Source organism: Festucalex cinctus, chromosome 1 (genome assembly GCF_051991245.1).
Source record: "Festucalex cinctus isolate MCC-2025b chromosome 1, RoL_Fcin_1.0, whole genome shotgun sequence".
NCBI classification, from domain to species: domain Eukaryota; kingdom Metazoa; phylum Chordata; class Actinopteri; order Syngnathiformes; family Syngnathidae; genus Festucalex; species Festucalex cinctus.
The window spans coordinates 11,337,385-11,358,465 of record NC_135411.1 but is presented as its reverse complement, the minus strand read 5'-3'; the positions used below and the strand labels follow the sequence as shown (position 1 = coordinate 11,358,465).

The 21,081-nt window shown below is 39.6% G+C and overlaps 1 protein-coding gene across 1 annotated transcript; it reads right to left on the bottom strand.

The window, feature by feature from the left end:
- Positions 1–6,091: 6,091 nt before the first annotated feature.
- Positions 6,092–19,779, bottom strand: myadmb (myeloid associated differentiation marker b). Its single transcript, XM_077516121.1, has 2 exons — positions 19,650–19,779; positions 6,092–9,047 (listed from the first exon to the last, which is right to left on the bottom strand). Exon 2 carries the CDS (start codon positions 8,996–8,998, stop codon positions 8,117–8,119), a length of 882 nt encoding a protein of 293 aa, XP_077372247.1. The 5' UTR covers positions 8,999–9,047; positions 19,650–19,779; the 3' UTR covers positions 6,092–8,116.
- Between the last annotated feature and the right edge of the window lie 1,302 nt (positions 19,780–21,081).

Sequence of the window (21,081 nt, the reverse complement as noted above, 5' to 3'; positions counted from 1 at the left end):
GTTGCGAATGTTTAGCCTAAGAATGCTTGTAAAATGTGTTGTCACATTCAACAATCAGTGACATAGATGGAAATGTTTCACAATTTTGTTATTGGTGAATTTGGTGGCAATCAGATAAAATCGCAAGAAGGAGTTCATAGAGAAGAAGGACTGGAAATTTCCTAAATGACACTGAAATGCTTGCTTCAAACCAAAATGTTTGACTTCCCATGTGTTTTTGTGGATCTACTCATAACATGCGCTGAAGATCATTTTCATGTTTACAAGGGAAAGTAACTTTGAGTGTGTTTTTTGGTGACACATCAAGGATTTTGTCTTCGAAGGACCCCTGCAATTGGCCAAAATGACCCCAAAAGATCCAAATTGACCTCCTGTGTCTTTTTCGGCTTGGCTTCTTGAGATGTTTTTTTTTTTTTTTTTTTTTGCTTTACTCATGACAGTGATTCCTACAAAATGTTATGCAGCTAAGTCAAACTGGCTTTCAAAGAATTACATCAGAGGCTACCAATCATAAATTTAAATCAAAATTACCCTAAAATGGCTGCTTCAAACCAATATGGTGGACTTGTGGTGTCTTTTTCAGCATGGCATATGAAATATTCATCGTAGACATTGCTATTCGGGCGGCACGGGTGGTTAGCACATCTGCCTCCCAGTACTGAGGACTCGGGTTCGAGTCCAGGCTCCGGCCTTCCTGGGTGGAGTTTTCATCTTCTCCCCGTGTAATTGGGCACTCCAAATTGTCCCTTGGTGTGCTTGTGCATGTGGATGGTTGTTCGTCTCTGTGTGCCCTGCGATTGGCTGGCAACCAGTTCAGGGTGTACCCCGCCTACTGCCCAAAGCCAGCTGAGATAGGCTCCAGCACCCCCCGCGACCCTTGTGAGGATTAAGCGGTCAAGGAAATGGATGGATAGATGGATATATATATAAAATATATAAATATACATTGATCAAAGTTTGTGAAACCCTGCAGGAATGGTCACATTTTTTGTAAAAAGAAAATATTAAAATAGCTTTATTAACTCATTCACTGCCAGCCCAGTAAAAATGGATCTTTGACGTAGGGCTGCTTGATTATGGGAAAAATAATAATTAGGATTATTTTGGCAATAGTTGAAATCACGATTATTCAAACGGTTATTTATGTTTTTGCACAAAACAAGAAAATGTTTAAGCGTTTAAAAATATTAGGACCAAAAAAAAATAAATAGAAACACTATAATTAAGTTTTGGACAAAAGAGAATTTATAATAATATATATTTATTTATGTTGGCAAAAATGTGAAAGTTGGAGTGCAACATATGCACTGTGCATTGTTTTTATATTTGGTACGAAACAAGAAAATTTTTAAACATAAAAAACTAATAAAAAAAATATTAAGACAAATAAAATTATTTGAAACACTATATTTATGCAAGTTCCTTTTGGATGAAACAAAATTGATCAAATTTGTTATTTTAAAATTAAAAAAAAGGTGCAAATGTAGAATTTTAAACAACTCAATAATCTTTTTACTTTGCGATTACGCTGATTTTGTAATTGTGGAGTGTAATAATTTAAATTATAATTGAATTTCAATTAATTGCACAGCCCGACTTTGACGTGTATAGCCGTCAATGGCACTGAATGAGTTAAATGTTTAATCATACCCCAATCTACAATGCTGACATCGTTATTGAACAAAAGCTGTTGATTTAAGAAAAACGCAGATTTCATGGCCGCAAAAGTATGTGAAACTCTCACTTAATAGGACATTGGACCTCCTTTTGCAATGATAACTTCATCCAAACACTTTTTTTAGTGACTTTTCAGTCTTTCACATCTACTTTGGGGGATTTTTGCCACTGTTCCTTGCAAAATGCAGCCAATCGAGAGGTTGGATGGCCGTCTAGCATAAACTGCCCTCTTCAGGTGCCGCCACAGCATTTCGAAAGAATTTAAGTCAGAATTTTGACTGGCCACATCCAGAACATGAATCTTGTTGTTCTACAGCCATTCATTGGTTGTATTGCTGGAATGCTTTGGATTCTACAAAAAAAAAAAGTGAGAAAATGGGTCACTTTTTGTTGGAAGTCCGACTGGGTTATCACAAGAATGATTACTTTTTGTAAGCAATCGTACAGTAATATTCTTGTGAGAATGTTTCCTTCTCGATTTAAAAACAATGTTTGGATTTGAGTGGGAACCTCAACCAAATGTTTAATAACATATATTGCATTTCCCTGAACTTATGAAGGGCATCACGTTTTGTATAGGAAATCCCACAAAATCATCACGATAAAATGAATCACCTTTTTGCAAAAAAACAAAACAAAACAAAAAGAAAAAAAGAAAAAAAAGGAATGAGCATCACATGTAAGAAATCCCATTAAAACCTACTAAAATTGATATCAACTCTTTTCAGAATTAAATTTAGCATATGACATAATTCTCAAGAGAATGAGTCCTTTTGTACTTAAAAATTTGGACGGAAGTCCTATGAAATTCTTAAACCAACGTATGGTATACTTTTTAAGCAAAAAGAAAAGAGCATCACATTTTGTCGGAAATTCCATCATTTTTATTTATTCATTTATCGATCCATCCATTCATTTTCTTGACTGCTTATTCCTCACCAGTGTCACAGGGGGTGCTGGAGCCTATATCGGCTTGCTCTGGGCAGTAGGCGGGGTAGACCCTGGGCTGGTTGCCAATCAATCGCAGTTATTTCCATCCATCCATCCATTTTCTTGACCGCTCACAAGGGTCACGGGGGGTGCTGGCGCCTATCTCAGCTGGCTCTGGGCAGTAGGCAGGGGACACCCTGGACTCGTTGCCAGCCAATCGCAGTTATTTATTTTTTTATTTTTTAAATAACGGTGCAAAAGTGTATCTTTTTCAAGAAATACTACTAAATTATCTAAATAACATGCGGAAACTTCTGTCTGCAACAACAGAGTTTATCTTGCAAAGATAATCAGCTGACTCGAGATGAGGAGGCAGCGAACTCATCCAACGTGGAAAAGTTTGCTTTTCGCGGGTGTGAAAATGACATTTAGCCATGAAAGAAAGCAAGAATAATAAAGTGGCTAAAATTATCTTTTGTCAGATGATGACCGATAAAATGTTGTCCTCAACCTCATGGACAAAACAGACAGCTTTTCATATGTGGTGTGAGGTTTGATAATTCATGCAAAAGTGTGGCTGTGCTGATTGTCCTCAAGGGTGATTCCTAATTTGGCAATGCTGTGTGGAAAGGGTCGCCCCCATGTGGCGGACTACGGGAGTAAATGACATGATTTATTGAAACTAATGTTTTAAGCCACGCACCCCCTGCAATATAGAGAGGAAATATTACTAAATTGTCATGACTCTTTCTATCATATTATATTGGCCATTTTTTTCTCCATTGATCCTCTAATCACACGAGATTTTATTCTCATTCATACCATAGATAGACACAAGGTGGCACACAAAATTTGGGTAAGTCGTAAAATTACAATAGTAATTGCTTTAGGGTAGTTTATTTGTAGTTTTTTTTTTTCGTATGAAATCTTTTTCAATAAAAATTATCTTTTTATTTTGTAGAATGTGTTTTCCAGGAAATGGTCACTTTTTTAGGAAGTTCTATTTCTGTCAGTTTTTGAGACATTTATTATTTTTGAAAAAGAAAAAAAGCTCAGATATTATTATTTTTAGAAAAAATATTCAATGAAAACATGTTTTTGTTTTGTTTTTATTTTTATAAAGTCATTTTTAGGAAAATACTTTTTCAAAACATTTTTTTTTTTTTTTTAGGAAAGAAAGTATTAATTTTTAGGGGAAAGAAGCTATTTAAAATAAGTATATTTTTTTCTGGGGGAAAAAATTTACTGAAAAAAAAATTGAGGGAAAAAAAAAAAAAATATATTAACTTTTTAAAAAAAAGTCAGTTCTATTAAAAACATTCTTTTAGAAAAAATTTTTTCCAAGAAAAACAATTTGAAAAAAAATGTTAGCTTTTTTTTGTTGTTTTTAGAATAATGTCACCATTTTAGGGAAGACCTCACTATTTTTTTTTAAATAGTCATATTTTAAAAGAAATGTTGTATTTTTAAAAGCTCCAAAAAAAAAAACGTCTTTTTAAGGAGGTCAAGTCAGACCTCTCTTAGATTCATTTTTTCCTGTGTGTGAACGCTGGTCTCTCAACAATCACGCAATATTTTCCGAAAAAGGTTGACCTGCTTTGCTCCATTTAAACGTACATATTAGTCACAATTTACCTTCATCTTGGTGTTGAGGTTAAGTGCAATTGAGCATGGGCTTGTTCCTCACTATTTATAACTTATTGTTTACAGAAGCCATCAACACATGGCCCCGCCCCCTCCTCTCATTGACAGCTGTACCGTGGTGTGATGGACTCACTGTGACGGAACGTTTACTTTTGCGCAGCAAAACTTCTGTCGGTCGGAGAACATGACGAGTGGAACAAACCAACCATTCGCCTGCTTGGCAAGACAACACCTTACAAAAACCACTAAGTTTGTATTTCATACTGGCACATGTTCTCTGGGAAAAAAAATAAAAAATCAAGCTGTATTCTTGAAACTCATCATAGTGCGTTACATTTTGTTGGGAATCCCACCAAATTCTTTTGAAAGCAGCCCTTTACTACTAAATAAATAGTTATTTTATAGCAATTCCTACTCAATTCTCATGAGAACAGCTTGTTTTTCTAGTCAAAACAGTCAGTTAGATTTTGTAGGAAATCCTACTGAATTCCCATGAGGGCAGACCCTTTTCAACTCAAAAAAGGGCATCACATTCTGAAGTAAGTCATCCTAAATCCTCGTGAGACCAGGCCCTTTTCTACTCACAACAGTCAGTTTGCATTTCTCATGAGAACAGACCCATTTCTAGAAAAACACTGGATTATATTTTAAATTCGTATTTATTATTACTATTGCAAAGACGTGACACATAAGTAACAGCGAGTCTTTACGTTAATGTGACAGGTGTGCAAACGACGCCAGAGAGTCATCAAGCAAAGATATGTGATCGTGATAGTGGTCAGTAAAAAAAAAACTACACAAAAAAAACTACAAAAATCAACATAGCAATACTGTCATAAAAGTATGTGCAAAGTTGGCAAACGTTTAAGGTGCCGCTATGGAATTTTGAGTCAATTGTTTAGGGGATTGATGGCAAAAGGGAAAAAGCTACTGGAAAGTCTGCTGGTTTTCGTCTGCATAGTTCGATAGCGCCTACTTGAGGGAATGACTAGAAAGAGGTGGTGACCAGGATGTGGAGGGTCAGTTTTTTTTTTTTTCTCTGCCCTTGTCTTGGTTCTTGTAGCGTGCAAGTCCAAGGACTGATTTATGTGATAGAAAACCATTTCAAGCAGCAAATATTTTTTGTAACCAAGTATCACACATGCCAGGAAATCACTCAAAATGGCGTTGCTACGTTCTATAGGAAATCCAACCAAATTCCAATAAAAACAAAATAATAAGGCCAGAAAGTGTGTTTAATATGTTTTTTTATTGAAATGCAAAAAAAAGGTTACATTTTCTTACAACACTGATGCGGTGCGCGCGCTGAAAAACACAAAATGGCAGAATACAGAAGTATTAATTAAAAATAAGTACAACAGCCTTCCAAAACCAACAGAGGATGTGACAAAATAGCATTTAAGATATGCCGGGTACATATACAGTGTAATATATGTCTGCTTTTGTTAAATCCACACAAATTCCACATATATATATCGTAACGTGCAAGCATGTGCACCCTGTACAATGGAAATCAATAAACATCAAGTCGCTTGTTCATTTTAGTGATGCACTGCTTCAAGTAAAACAAAAAAAAAAAAGAGAGCTGGTTATTGATGTTTATAAAGCTGAAAAGTAATAACAATACACTGCCATGTTTACATGCACATCCTCTCCAACTTATGTCATATGTGGAGCAACGGAATGACGTTTTTGTTTGTGTTTAAACTTCATTAGCATTAGAATGCTCTGGTTCTCTTTTGAGTCCTTCAACACATGGACTCAAAAGCGCACATGTAAACATAGCAAAAATATCACAACAACCCCGCCCACCCCTACAGATCTACCCCTCCCACATATAAAGGCCCCGCAAGGTCAATTTTGTCAGACCCGAGGATTCATCAGTGACAATATAGTGAATAAAGGGAACATTTTAGTATCGTCTATGATTACAATAATACTGTGGCAGTCTTACAGTAAATACGTCCACATGGTACATATTTGATAAAGTTATCACGGCACATATATGGGCACACAATATTAACTTTTTCCCCATTTCCTGTTCATGACGGTGTCCCGTCATTGCCATGGTAACTTTCTGTGGTGGCAAAAAAAAAAAAAAAAGGGCCTCCCAGAAAGCATTTAGCATTTACTTAAAAGGCATATTTTGAAAGGAACATTTTGTTCAAACTCCGAATTGTGCCGATTTTAAATTTTTACAGGTTTCAATCTATGAAAACTTATTTTTGCCCCATTTTCTGTTTATGGTTGTCATTGCCTTTTCCTTCTTTTTCATCTGTCTGCAGAAAAAAAAAAAATGAAGAAAATGCAAGGCGCACTTGTGAGGTCAGATTTTGGGATACTCACTGAGCCGAAGTCTCACATAGTTTTTTGTCAATGTGTTTTATCTCCCAAAGATTTTAGAATTGTTTCCTCTTTTATAGTTGTAATCATATTTTTTTTTCTCTTTGCCATCAATGGTAAATGACTATTTAAAAAAGAAAAAAAAGGCACTTATGTAGCCCATCTATTGGATGCTCACTGGGCAAAAGTATCACTAGATTTGTTGAGCAGGCATATTTTCTCCTGGAATTTAATTATTATTAAGTTGTAGTAATTTTTAAAAAACACACACACACACAAATCCAAATTGTACAAATTTGTTGGCGGAAAATTACTAAAACTACTGCAACCACAGATCTGTATATATGACTGGATAGCCGAAAGCCCATACCTGCCCGTGCAAGTCGTTGAAGCCACAGGGTGGCCATCTTACTCCTCCCATCTCGCGAGCAGACTAATGTATAAAGTAAACTATACGTACAGATTTAGACATGTACAGCTCATAGGCTCTTAGTATAAGGGTCGGAATGTAATAAAACTGCCACATCATCTAAAAAAAAGCCAGGTTGATTTCAATTTGTGCCGTTCTAGCACCATCTGGTGGCTACTTTTTTAGTTCAGTTTAATTTTCATACGGCATGTTTTGGCCCTTCTATGTTTAAAATCCACGCTAATGGTCAGATGAAGGGGAACATAAATAAATTGCTTGTGAACTGAGTCAATATGTGGAGTAACTCGATGTGTGCTTGCATTAGCAAGTAAGTGCCTCAATATTAAGTGTTATTAGAGATTGTAGGTTGTTTATCGATTTTCGATTCTCGATTCAAAAGATTTTTGATTCCAAATTATTTGATTGACAAATGATTTCTGCTTCAATTTACAGATATGCTCAACATTGTCATGATCTACTCCAGTCTGCTTTGCAAGACAAAATGACAGATACATTAAAGTGTCTTTTTTTTTTGTTTAAACATGTATTAATTTTGTATTGTAAGTACCTTTTTCCACAAAAGCAACATGTGGGCTACAACTGCCTTTTCCCCTTCTTCTTCATTTCTAATTTAAATAAAATCGATTTTTGGATATTAATATCGATTCGATTCGATTAATATTTTTTAATCGAGATTCTCATCTTTTATGAATCGATTTTTTGGCGCACCCCTACTGTAAATGTATAGGATCGTATGCCAAGCAACGTTTTAGGAGGAGCAATATGGTGGCCTTGCGACTTCAAAAGTCTTGCCCTAACGCCTATCCAGTAATATATACAGATCAGTGACTGCAACTTACTGAATCACTTCGTTTGGAAACTCTTCTTCATTTGTGTGTGTATAGCAGTACTGCCGCCTGGTGGCCAAGGCACATGCACCAGAAGGAGTGCTGGAACGAATCATTGTCATTTCCATTCATTTTGATGGGGAAAGATCATTTGAAATTGAACTTGTCAGTCAAGTCGCCTATTTTTCAAGATAAGTTTCCTTCAAATTTTCGACTGTCCTATCTCGTGGGGGCGTACGAGCGCGTTTGAAGCCCCGACGCAGCCTCAAGCGCTGACAAACACCAAGCGGGCGGAGTAGATGAGGTCGGCCAGGTAGAGGACGAAGTTGACGGCGGTGAGCACGGCCACCGCCATCAGCTTGTCCCACGTGCACAGCCCCTGCGTGGAGCCGCAGCTGGACGGCCGCTGCTTGTTGCCGCCGTGCTTGGGGTCGAAGTTGAAGATGGGCCAGACGATGGTGGCCGACAGGTAGAGCACCACGGCCAGCAGGGCGTAGCCCGACAGGAAGCGGGCGAAGGGGAACGGCAGGCAGCCGGTGCACTCGCCCACGCACAGCAGGATGATGGCGGCGGACAGGATGAAGCAGATGCAGTAGACGGACATGCAGTACTTGAGCGCGTCATGGCGGTCGTACAGCACCGGGTCGCTGATGAACACGAAGATGATGCAGGCCACGAAGGTCTCGCACACTTTGAGCAGGCCCGGCGCGGTGGCCATGTAGCCCGCCACCTCGCCCGGCCGGGCCTTGCTGATGCTCACCTCTGTCATGTAGGCGATGGTGGCCAGGCAGGAGAAGACGGTGGACACGATGCGGTAGTCGCGCACCTGGCTGGGCCCCATGGAGCCCTTCAGGTAGTACAGCGGGAAGATGATGGACGCCGACAGGCACAGCAGGGCGGCGTAGCAGGCGAACGTGATGGGGAAGTTCTTCCAGGAGATGGGCGCTCGGGTCTGCAGGCCGAACAGCTCCACCAGGAGCACCAGCAGGGTGCCGGCGAAGCTGAAGGCCCAGCAGAAGATGCACCAGTCGCCCGTGCCGTGGTACAGGCGCCCGCCGTGGACCGCCACCGAGAAGGCCACGCAGGAGAAGATCAGCGCCGCCAGACGCGTCCACAAGAGGGGGGTAGAGTGCAGGACGATCGCCATGTTGATGCTCGGTTGCCTCGAAGACCAGCAGATGCTCGGTTAGACAAATCTGAAGAAAGAACACAGGAAGGATTCATGAGGGTTGAAGCATATCATAATCCCACACTTTTCGGGGGTTAAATAAATGCTCAGTGATCCAATAAAACATCAACAATTTCATCATCATCATCACTCCATACTGTGTACAATGTTTCCTTTCATAGAATATTAAGAGAACAGTTTGTGCATCATGCTAATTTAATTGGCATCGTGCCGCTCCTTCTGGTGTCCGCACCTTGGCCAGCAGAGGGCGGTAAAATTTCTTATAGCCAGACTAAACATAGAAGACTGTTTTGACTAACCTGCAATAATTGTTTTTGTCAGAGGAGAGCAACATATAAAGCAGCATTGATGCTAGTCTCAGTAGCCCGTCTATGGTGTTTTCCATTGTGTGTTAGCATTAAGCTAATTAATGTATACAGACTACGGGGGGTCGGGTGGGGGAGCATTCACATATAATTTGAAAAATTACATGCTAAGAAAAATGCATGATTATTTAAAAAAAAATAAAAAATAACTGACATTTTCTTTTAATCATAATGCAAATGAAATAATTTTTGTGTTACACAAAAACAAATCACATTTTATTTTTTTATTATAAAAATGTATGTTGTATTTTTTTTCAGATAAAAATTAATAAGTAACTTTTCCTTGAATGCACTCTTTTAAATAAAAAATAATAACTTGATGTATGAATGAATATTTTTTTGGAGGATAGCATGACTGTAAACTTCACATCATGATGATGATGCTGAGAAAGAGGTGTATGAATCATAACAAGCAAATACTATTTTTACTATATGCTGAGCTCTAGAGGGTTGTTATAAACAAACATAAAAGGACTATATAAAAAAAAAATTAAATATGCGGCCTGTGGGGTGCACACTAAACTACATTGGGTGTGGCGGCTATAAATCAAACACGTCCCAGTGGGGACCACAGCTTTAAAAAAAAAACAGTGGTGTGAAGTGCCAAAATACAAATACTTTATTACTGAACTGAAGTAGATTTTTTTTTCAAGTATCTCGCCTCACATTTGAAAACAAGAATCCATACTTTGTTTTGCCAGCCAGGACCATTCCCCCTTATGACTGATGATCATTTAGAAGTGCAGCTCGTTATCAGCAGCTGATGTCCAGATTGCAACCCTGGCTGATTCCATTCAGTCCATGTCATCAGCGTCAAGTAAGAACAAACATGTACACTACAGTAGTTGTATTGTGCAGTGGCTTAATGCGGTTATACAAGCTAAACCAATTGTTGTGTTCCGAGAAGCATCCTTGTATTTCCTTCTACTTTGCTTAATTTGCTAGGAGCACACAGTTGTTAAAATAGCATTCAAAAATGTGTATCCATACTTCTTTTTCATTGGCGTTCTAATTCTTCGACTTTTCTTCATGCCCCCATCTAGCTTTGTCGCCCCCCCCCCCAAGAAAAAAAAAATGGCTGGTGGAAACTCTGATTGGCTGGTAATTTTAGAGAGTCACCAGTGGAGATCGAAAAAGGTTCATTTCAAACCCTGGTTATAACATCATGCCGATGGTGTTTTGCATTGTTTGTTAGCAAGAAGCTAAATGACCAGCTGAGTTGACTTCACTGCCACCATAGAAAGCTTGTAGCTCAAATTTTTGCTCATCAAACCAAAAAAAAAAAAAAAAAAAAAAAAGTGTCCCAAAGAGGGCCATCGTCGTGAAAAACTTCTTGAAAAGTTACATTCAGGGTTATACTTAAGTATTATTATTATTATTGTTATTTTTTTATTTCATGTTTGTTTTTTTTTTAATTCAGGTAATTGTAATTATAGAGCGGGTTTATTAGGCTTCTTTTAGAAAATACTAGTGTTGTTCCGATACCGATACTGGTATCGGCAGAGGTGCCGATACGGCATTAAAACAGTGGTATCAGTATCGGTGAGTACTCACAAGTAACATGCCGATACCATTAATTCCAAGACTAATATAGGATTTTGGATGCAGCATTTTGTGTCTTGCTCGTGCACGACATTCACTGATATGTGACATGTTCACTGCATGCCGATCTAAGATATCCTATTGGCCCTTGAATGCTCTGAACCAATAGCAGGACAGCTTTTTCATGTTGAGGAAAAAAAACTCAAGTATCGGCATGGTATCGGTATCGGCCGATACTGCAAAGCTGGGTATCGGTATCGGGAGCCAAAAAACAGTATCGGAACAACACTAGAAAATACTATGCTTAAGTCAGTTTTTATTAGTTTTAGTATTAGTTGTATTTTTCTGGCAGTATTTGTGGAGTTTAATATTTTTTAAAAAGTCACTAAAGTAATGTCTAATGAAGTACTGTATTCAAACGACTGATTGACCCTTAAAGCTCACGTATGAAATTAACAAAGGTGAAAACCTTTTTGTTATAATAATTAGTTTTATAGACATAAAATGTAAGTTTACTTTTCCTTTTATAAGTCACTCTTGCGTTTGTTTGTTATACGTTTAGCAGAAATGATTTTTCAATTCTAGTTTTAGTTATTTCGTTATTTTTCCATCAAGTATTCTTCACTCATATCACTCATATCTTCTCATTCTCAAGGCTCTACTGTTCTTTTGCCACCACGGTACTTGTCAAAAGATGAAGTAGCGCAACTGGACCACATGAGGGCGGCGGCTTGCAAGTTCAACAATATTTTTTGGCCCACCCCCCCAAAAAAAAGAAAAAGGAAAAAAAAGAAAAAGAAAGAAAACACGCACACACAAGGGTGTTATTGTGTCTCCAGCACAAATAATGACTCCTGTGTGGTGGACACATTTACATCTGCTCGAATAATCTGCTGAGAACTGGCTTCCCCTTTTCTCTCACTCGTTTCCAAGCCTGATTTTTACGGCTGCAGTCTGCAAGTCATTCCTGCTGCAGAGACTTGGCCCGCCTCGCTCCAACATTCCATCCGTGTTCGTGTTCGGGTCCTCGGCGGGCGTGGCGTGGCGTGGGGCGGCGCCCTCCGTTCGCTGACCCCGTAGTGTTTCTGTCATCGGTGAGGGCGGACTCCTTATTTTTGGAATCCCCCTCTACTTGCTTGATACATTCAAATCACTACTCAAATTTATCGACAGGAACACTGGAGGGGGGAGTTTTTGGTTTAAGGCTTTGAAGTTTCCACTTTCACTCAACGCTGGAGCACAACTGGTGCCCCACTAGACATAACATAACACGCTTGTGCAGTGATGAGAAAAGAGCGACTAATGGAAGCCCATAGTAACTGACAGTGTCCATGTTTACGTGGAAACTAGGGTATTTCTAATGTTCCTCACTTTGCTTGCAAAAACACAAAATACAATGTCTTCAATTTGGATCTTGTGATCCATTCATATTTTCAATTCCCGCAATTTGGATAAATATAATCCTGTTTGTAGTTTGATGCTATTTAAACACTGTACTGTAATGTACAGAAGAGGATTAGGTTAGCTCCAATACTTTCCACTTATCCATAACTAGGGATGGGCGAGTACCGATACCAGGTATCGGTATCGGGCCGATACCAGCCTTTTTTCAAGTGCTCGAGTACTCGTGACGCAGACAAGTGCAAGCAACCGATGGCTGAGGGGGAAGACGTTAACTCATTCACTACCATTGACGGAAAAAGACGTCAACGTCAATTTTTTTTTGCTGGATTGGCAGTGAATGTGTTAAGTGAGTCCTCCTTGTCTGTAAGTGGCGCTAGCTTGCAGCAGTTTTTCACCAAAACTTCACCGGTTTGGAAATACTTCAAAATTGTGAATCTTAAACTAAAAGTGTATTTTTGTGTTTTATTTTGATCGACTATTGAAGAGTGACTGTGCTGTTTTTTGTTTTTTTTTGGTCAAAATTAAAGGAAATATATTTGTTTAAAAATATCTTTTAGTGATTTTTTTTTTTTGTCAAAATGTAATACTGGTATCGGCAGTTGATATCGGTATCGTATCGGTGAGTACTGGGGGTCTGAGTATCGGTATCGGTCTGAAAAAAAGTGGTATCGAACATCCCTATCCATAACGTATAATTCCTCAATTTTAGATCAAAACTAAGTCCTGTGTTCTCTTTATATTTGTGCCATTTATAACATCAAAGCTATTTCTGTTTAGGCGTCGAGTTTTCTACTATTCCCCACTTTGCCCACTGGATAAAAGGCTAGTTGGGATCAAAAATAAATAAATTTGGATCGTAATAATTTTAAATAATACCTCCAATTTGGATACAATTAAGTCTTTGTTCTGTTTTTATTTGTGCTATTTATAATATGTCTAGAAATGTGTGTTTAGGATTTTTTTTTTTTTTTTTACTAATATTGCCCCACTTTGCTAGCCAAAAAAAATGTGATAAATTTGAGTCACATGCTCTATTTGTATGTGTATTATTAACAATAATCACCTATTCATTACCCTTCCTCACCTTCGCACAGTAATGCTGGCAGGCAACTAGCAGCAAACGGCTAGCAGTTAGCGGCTACCCAGCTCACAGTCAACAGAAGACTGAACAGTGCAAAAAAAAAAGAAAAAAAAAGCCTGTTTTTGCTGAAAAGCAGCCAAGGTTAGCCCCATGTGTGGAACGCTAGTAGTAAAAAGTCCAAAATTGCAGATGCCTGCCACGCCCGACAACGCTGGGAGATCCGCCTCTTCCCGCTACTCCACCCGACAATGTCATAAATAAGACAGCGGCCAGCTGCTTGCCTTTAGATTTATAGTCAATGAGTTCCACTTATAAAAATTTAACTTCCCCAGAGCGACGTCATCCTTTCCAAGCCCGCCCGATGTATTTATTGCGAGGCGGCCATGTTTATGTTACCATAGGAGACGCGCATTCTAATGGTTTTAATGGCGTGCCGTCTGAGGGCATGTAATCCTTTCTTTCTTTGGTGTTTCAGCTGTCTCAGTATTCACATGCAATTTCCTGGGAATTGTCAAGTTTCTTTGTCTCTGTACACTTGACTTGGAATGGAAGGACAAAAATATTTACTATTTTTGCATGTTTAAGCAAAGTACACAGGTCCTTATTTGACGATATACTTCAGCTCCATTACGATCAATGCCAGTAAAGACCTGATTGTCTCTGTATTGATTATCCCCGATCTGTACTGGCCGATAATCATAAATGCATCCATCCATCCATTTTCGTGACCGCTTATTCCTCACAAGGGTAGCGGGGGGTGCTGGAGCCTATCCCAGCTGGCTTCGGACAGTAGGTGGGGTACAACTGGTTGCTATTGACAGCGTAAATGTTCATTCTGTTCAATATTCACAATAGCTAATCTCTATTTGTGATTTGACGACGCCTCTTGTAAATTGAATGTTGAGGTATTGTGAGGGTTTGAGGCCGTAATACACAGCACACCATAAGAATATGCAAGAAGAACCATTAATTGTTCTCTCATCGCATGTTGGGACTGTCACATTTTTCAAATCGGTTAAAAGACCCTCAATACAGATATTGTTTCTTAATGCATAAGTGATTAGTAGATTACTGAGGAAATATCGCATTACACATTTCACTGGGGGCTGTGGCTAAGCACCCAATAACACATTTGATTTTATAAACTGTATATATATATATATATATATATATATATATATATATATATATATATATATATATATATATATATATATATACACACACATCAAAACCCACACTGCAGGTTAATTAACAATTAACAAAAATAAATAATAATAATGAATAAATAATAAGCAGTGTTATATCAATACGTGTATCCCGATGAAATTGATTTTAGTTTATTTCACATTACAATCAGGAGTTTGTGGCTCAAGCCCAATCTGCGTTGATCACACACAAAAAGAAATTACAACCATAAATATTGAACAGGTTGAAAGGGAAGCTTGACTCATTGAGTCATTTTCAGGGGCAAAAAGTTCATATTTTGTCGGTAATTAATGTGTTAACTTCATTATTTTTCATGTACAATTAATACCTTTAAAACGTTTTTTTTTGTTTTGTTTTTTGTTTGTTTTTTACTTGCTGTCGACTGATGATGACATCACCTGTGCTGAGGAAGTAGATAATGACCAATCATGGCTCACCTGTTTTCTGGGGTTGGTCAGCAAACTGAGCCATGATTGGTTGTTACCTACTTCCTCAGCACAAGTGATGTCATTGTAAGGAAGTAACCCGAGGCTGCCACAGGGTGGCACCCCCTCTACAGTTTAATTTAAGTTCACAAGCACTGTGCTTGTGTGGGGCGGCCATCTTGGGTCAGTTTCTTTTCGATTTAGAATAGGTGAGTGTGTTTGTCACGACCATCCATATTATATCTTTGGTTTAATAGATCATCCAGGTATTTTTGTTCAATTAATCTTGTTGTGAATGTGTGTTAACTTGTTTCATTAGTTTGTGAGAGCGAGATTGGGAATATTAGTTACTTTAATTGCTGTGGTTTGAGTTGTGTGAGCGAGTGCTTCTTGCCTTGCTAAATTATACTGTGTATTACCTGGATTTCACTGCGTAATTGTAAAGTCAGTTTGTTTTTTTATTTGGAATAGGCGATTAAAGCAAAATCATCTCATCCACATTCCGATTCCTGTGCTGCCTCTCTCCGCACCACAACATATCCCGAAAACCACAATGCAGACTTCGCCAGTGCGCAGGGGCCGGTGCAGCACTCTTGGGTTACATCATCATCATCATCAGGTGACAGCAAGTAGAAAAATTACTTTTTAAAAGGTACTAATTGTACATGAAAAATAATGAAGTTACCACATTAATAATATTATTAATATTAAATAAATAAAATATTAACTTTTACTGCTGAAAATGGCTCAATGAGTCAAGTATTCCTTTAACATGTGTGATTGTCAGCTAATATTTTCCAATACTCCTTTCAAGATACCTGACAATTGTGCCTTTCATCGGAAGGTACAAAAAAAAGGTACTGGGGTCGCTTCTGTGAGTGAGAAAAAAAAAAATCAGTGCGTGCTTTCAAATTGCCGCGGGAGTGACGTCACGCAGCCGACACATTCGCCCGGCCCCGTTTGCGACACGCCACCCCCCGCTCTGCGATTGGCTGGAGGGGTGTACTGTAAACACTGTCTTTCCACAGAAACGTCCTGCTGTTTACAAAACAAACACAAAATGGTAAAATACAGGCTGGGGGTTTAGGACGAAATCACCACCAAAGATTAACATAAACACAGATGTGTAGACTGAGAGAAAGTTAAAGTGTGTACATCCTGTATTTAAAAAGTGCATTTTCCTGAGTGAAGCCGGAAGACTGCGCCTTTAAGAGGCATAAAAAATTTAAAAAATAAAAATAAAAAATAAAAGAGTGAGAAGAATAACGCGGAAAGTAGCATTTGGACCATACTGTCTGTCCTCCCCCAACACACAAACATTCATCACATGCTTGGCTTTACGCCACACTAGCCTCATACCCCCAGAGATACTTATAAACAGATGGAAGAGGCCTTGTTTACATTAACCGCCGTTAACAGCAGAGGACGGATGAAGGCAAAGGAGGTGAAGAAAGGCGGGGTGGGGTTGAGGAGATGGGCAGAATTGGAAGGGAGGAACCCGGGGAAGCCCTGAGCTCAGGCCACATCGACAACACACACGCACACACACATACACGCTTGAAGGCCGGTGATGGAGTAGAATAGCAGAGCATTGAGTCACCATGGGGCCCCCTTCCTCTTTCACCGCCCACATTATTCCATGTGTTAAAAAAAAAAAAAAAAAAATCCAACTTACTGATGTGTTCCAGATGGCAGTCTGGCTCCCCAATTTTTTTTTTTTTTTTTTGTTCCTCACTTTCTCCAATTTCTTCCCCTTCCCTCGGTGGTGTTCCTTCCCTCCCCTCCCTTTTCCCGTCCCGTTCCAGCGTTAGCAGCAATTACACGTCATGTAGAAGAGCTTCCAAATATCTTGCACGGTTGAGGGGGGGGGGAGAAAAGGCGCCTTTTCCACTGTGCAGCATGGAAAACATAAGAGGAAAACACGCATACACGCAGGGGTGGTAGGGTTCGGTGTGTGCGTGTGTGTGTGTGTGTGTGTGGGGGGGGCTACTTCCCTAAAATGGACAAGGGCTGAAAATAGTGCTTGCAGGTCTCGGGATAGGGACGGCAAAACAGGACGTGACCCGCCCCCGCCACTCCTGACCGACGCCATCATGAGTTCAGTTGCCACGGCGACACGCGGCTAACCTGATTTCATCCCCTAATTCGCTTACGCGCCAACGCCAAAATGAGGACGAAGCTCAATGCGCGCTTGAGAGACCACACTAAATAAATCTTACAGCGGGACAAAGTGCACTTTGTTTTGTTTTTTACGATTTTGGAGGAAAATTTCTGGCGAAGCTTCCAGAAGTCTTAAAGGAAAAGGGTAAACAATGTGGAAAAAGGCTTGTTCGCTGTTTTATCGTATGGTTTAGACTTTATTTAGGGATCAAACTTGGGATAGGAGTAGCGTTAGTGTGCCTTGAGTTACAAGCTTAATTAATTCTGTGACCCAACACATATCTCAAGACATTAGTTCTCATTGAAATGAATGTAAATGCAAATAATCCGTTCCAAAACCCCCAAGGAAGACCAAACTTTTTATTTTTTTTTGTTTTTTTGCATTTGCATTTGCGCTCCACTTGACCTGTGAACAGAAAATGTAAGCCCAAAACACATACATTTTTTTTTGTCCTTCCTTGTTCTTTTTCTGGGTGGTTTATTGGCAGTTGACAAGCCAGCTTAATGGTGCAGAACCGCCCCCAACTGACATTGTCCAAGGAAACCAATGTGAATTGATGGGGGACAGATGCTGTGAAGTTTGTTGGTGCCATCTAGCTGTTGGCACTCTGAGGCTCACTTTTATCTCAGATTTTTGGTCTATAGCTCAAGACAATGAGAGGCCTCAGTATCTTTTCTTTTTAATTGAACACGTTTCCCTAGAATTTGAAAATATTTTGTTCATTGAAATTTTATATCCATTAATATAAGCAGTGCTGTAATGGTTTTGGAATTTTCATTGTAGTTAGTTAGATATTTTTTTTTTTTTAATTCAGTTAATTTTAAAGCATCGTCACAGTTGGTCACTTTTTTACTCGTGACTGCCACCTTTGGCCTAAAGAGTAACTGCAGCCTCTGTGTTAAGCTCGTGTGCATGGCTCCACTCCACTGCTCCCCCGCCCAAAATACTGAGGGGAAGATACAAGCTGATAGGCATAGTTGGCATAAAAAGAAAAATTCAGGGCACTTTGTACTCATTTGGATATTGGTGGAGCATGCATGATGTAGAAAAAGCTTTAATATGACCTTTTTAAACTGCACATTGCATTTTTAAGTAGTTTTAGACTGGGTTTCTTATTTTTTTAATACTTTGCTTTAGTTTTTTTATTAGTTTTAGCATTAGTTTTAATTTGGTTTTATATTTAAATTGAGTATTGAGGCGGCTCGGGCATGTGGTTCGGATGCCCTCGGATGTCTCCCTGAAGAGATGTTCTGGCATGTCCCACCGACAGGAAACACTAGAGAGACTGTCTCTCGGCTGGCCTGGGATCCCGCCGGAGGAACTGGTTGAAGTGGCTGGGGAGAGGGTAGTTTGGGCTTCCCTGCTAAAGTGCGGCCCCCTTGACCCGTCCCCGGATTAAGCGGTAGGTAATGGATGGATGGGAATTTGAGTATTTGTGGAGAGCAAGATGAAAAACATAATACAGGTAATACTAAAATAGAAACATTTAAAATCAACTCCAAAAGCTCATGTAAGAAATTAAGTGAAAAAGATGAAAACAAAGGACATTTTCACTATAATTATAATTTAGTCTTGGTTTGTTTTATGAATGTGAAATGTCGTTTCAGTCAGTTATTTGATTAGTTTTCATGTACTCTGATAATCTTGGTGAGGAGGGACAATAGGGGAGGGGGTTTAGTATTGGGTTCAGGGTTACGAAGGGAGGAATGAGGAGGTTAGAGTAAGTAGGATGAAGGGTCGAGGGTGGTTCAGGTGACTGTTAGGATGGAAGTTGGTTCGTATTAGTGCTGCCAACGATGGGATTGAGTTAGGTAATGGTTAGTGGGTTGGGATTGTGGATCAATTGTGGTTTTCTTAGCTAGCTGGTTTTCTTAGCTAGCGGTTGTTCTCCAATTTAAAAAAATATAGTCTATTTATAAAGTGTGGTTGAGGTTATTTGTGATTTTGGGGCCCTTTCTGAGGTTCATTCATTAAGAGCAACGTAGTGGAGGTGGGTGTGCCGCCTGCCACGCCCTGCAGCCACCAAACACACACATACAGATACAATTATTCGACACACGTACACTTCCCTGCACATTTTACCTACACAAAACGCAAGTGTAAGGACGCCCAAAAGACCATCTTTTCTATTTTTCTGTAACATGGCTGCACAAAATCAAAGGAAAAAAAACAAACTCAAATGACTCCCTGTAGATTACTCAAACCACACACGTAAACAAGCACAAAAAGGCTTTTTTCCCCCCTATTTTCCTCCAGTTTTACCACACGTAGGATACATTTTCATCATAAAAGAAATAAACCACAAAAAGTAGCCATGACTTCATTTTTGTCAACTTTCAGCCTCTCAGACTGAACACACATTCGCCTAAAGATAAAAAAAAAAAAAAGTACATATTTGTACAAGATGCAACAAGTTCTTTACCTCGTGTTGGGCTGCAGCGTCTCACGCGAACATCCAGCGGTGGAGAGTCTCTCACACACACAGAAGGCGAGTGAAAGAAAGCCAGCAGAGCAGACTCCCACTTGACTTCCTCGCCAGTTCCCTCCCCGCCCCAACCTCCAAATTAGGCATCGAATGTCCGCGTACCGTTATTCACATCTGTACATGCCACACCTCCCTCCAACCTACTCCTCCTCGTCAACATCCTCCTCCTCTTTGGTCACCTCGGAGACGGTGACACACACACAAAATGTGGTGCAAAAGTTCACCACGAGTACTACTTTTAGAACAATAGTGGCTTTTTTTTTTTTTTTTTTACTTTTTTTTAATTTTAAATCCATGACGACAAAATACACTCACGGGACACTTCATTCGGTACCCCCCACAACAGGGTGGGACATCTTTGGTGCTCAAGATTCTACATTTTAATTTTAGACTGGTCAGTTGGTCAAGTCATTCATATAGTCAGGTTGTTTTTTTTAAAGATTTTGTTCAAGGTTTTTCAATTTAAAAATGTGTAAGCAAATTTTTAAATGAACATGATAATGAGCCAGGGGGGAAATTAGTTGTTAACCTTTTAGAAACACTACATATTAATCTTTTAAGTAAAATTGTTCTAAAGATATGATGAAAATTAACGTAAAACTATTCACATTAAAGAGCTTTTGAAGATGAAGGAACAAAAAAAGGGGGTGGTGGGGGGTCAAGTTACATAAGATGAAAGAGTTCCTGGATACAAGGAGCCGACATGACTGTCCTCCGCCGGGCTCTCCCTCAGATATAGGGTGATATGAGGTGGCTCGGGCATCTGATCAAGATACCTCCTGGACGCCTCCCTGGTGAGGTGGTCCGGGCACATCCCACTGGGAGGAGTCTCCAAGGACAACCCTGGAAACGCTGGAGAGACTACGTCTCCCAGCTGGCCTAGGAACACCTCAGGTTTCTCCCAGAAGATGTCACGCCGCCACCGCCGTGACGGCCCATGCTTTTATTTTTGTGTTCATGTTTCCTGTTTTGTTGTGAAATAATGATTCCCCTCTCACCTCAGGTCACTTATCCTTCCTGCTGCTTGCTAATTACCGGTCCCCGCCCATGATTACCACCACCTGCCACAATAAAAGCCACCTGCATTCTCCCCTCCGTTGCCGAAGTGTCACACACACAGTGCATGGAAGCGTCCCACAGTCCTCGAGTCCTTGTTCCCGGTACCTTATTGTCTTGCCTTGTTTTTGTGCCTTGCCTTGTTTTTGTGCCTTGTCTTGTTTTTGTGCCTTGTCCTCCCCAGCGGAGCGCCTTGAGTTACCCCTTTTTGCCTTGAGCCTTTTTCCTCCCTAGCGGAGCGCCTTTTGTTGTCCCCTATACCTTTTGCCTGTTTTTTCCTCCCCAGTGGAGCGTTTTTTGTTCTCCACCTTTT

Excerpts from the sequence above, each read along its gene's own strand:
- myadmb (XM_077516121.1), bottom strand. The coding sequence starts at position 8,998 with ATGGCGATCGTCCTGCACTCTACCCCCCTCTTGTGGACGCGTCTGGCG.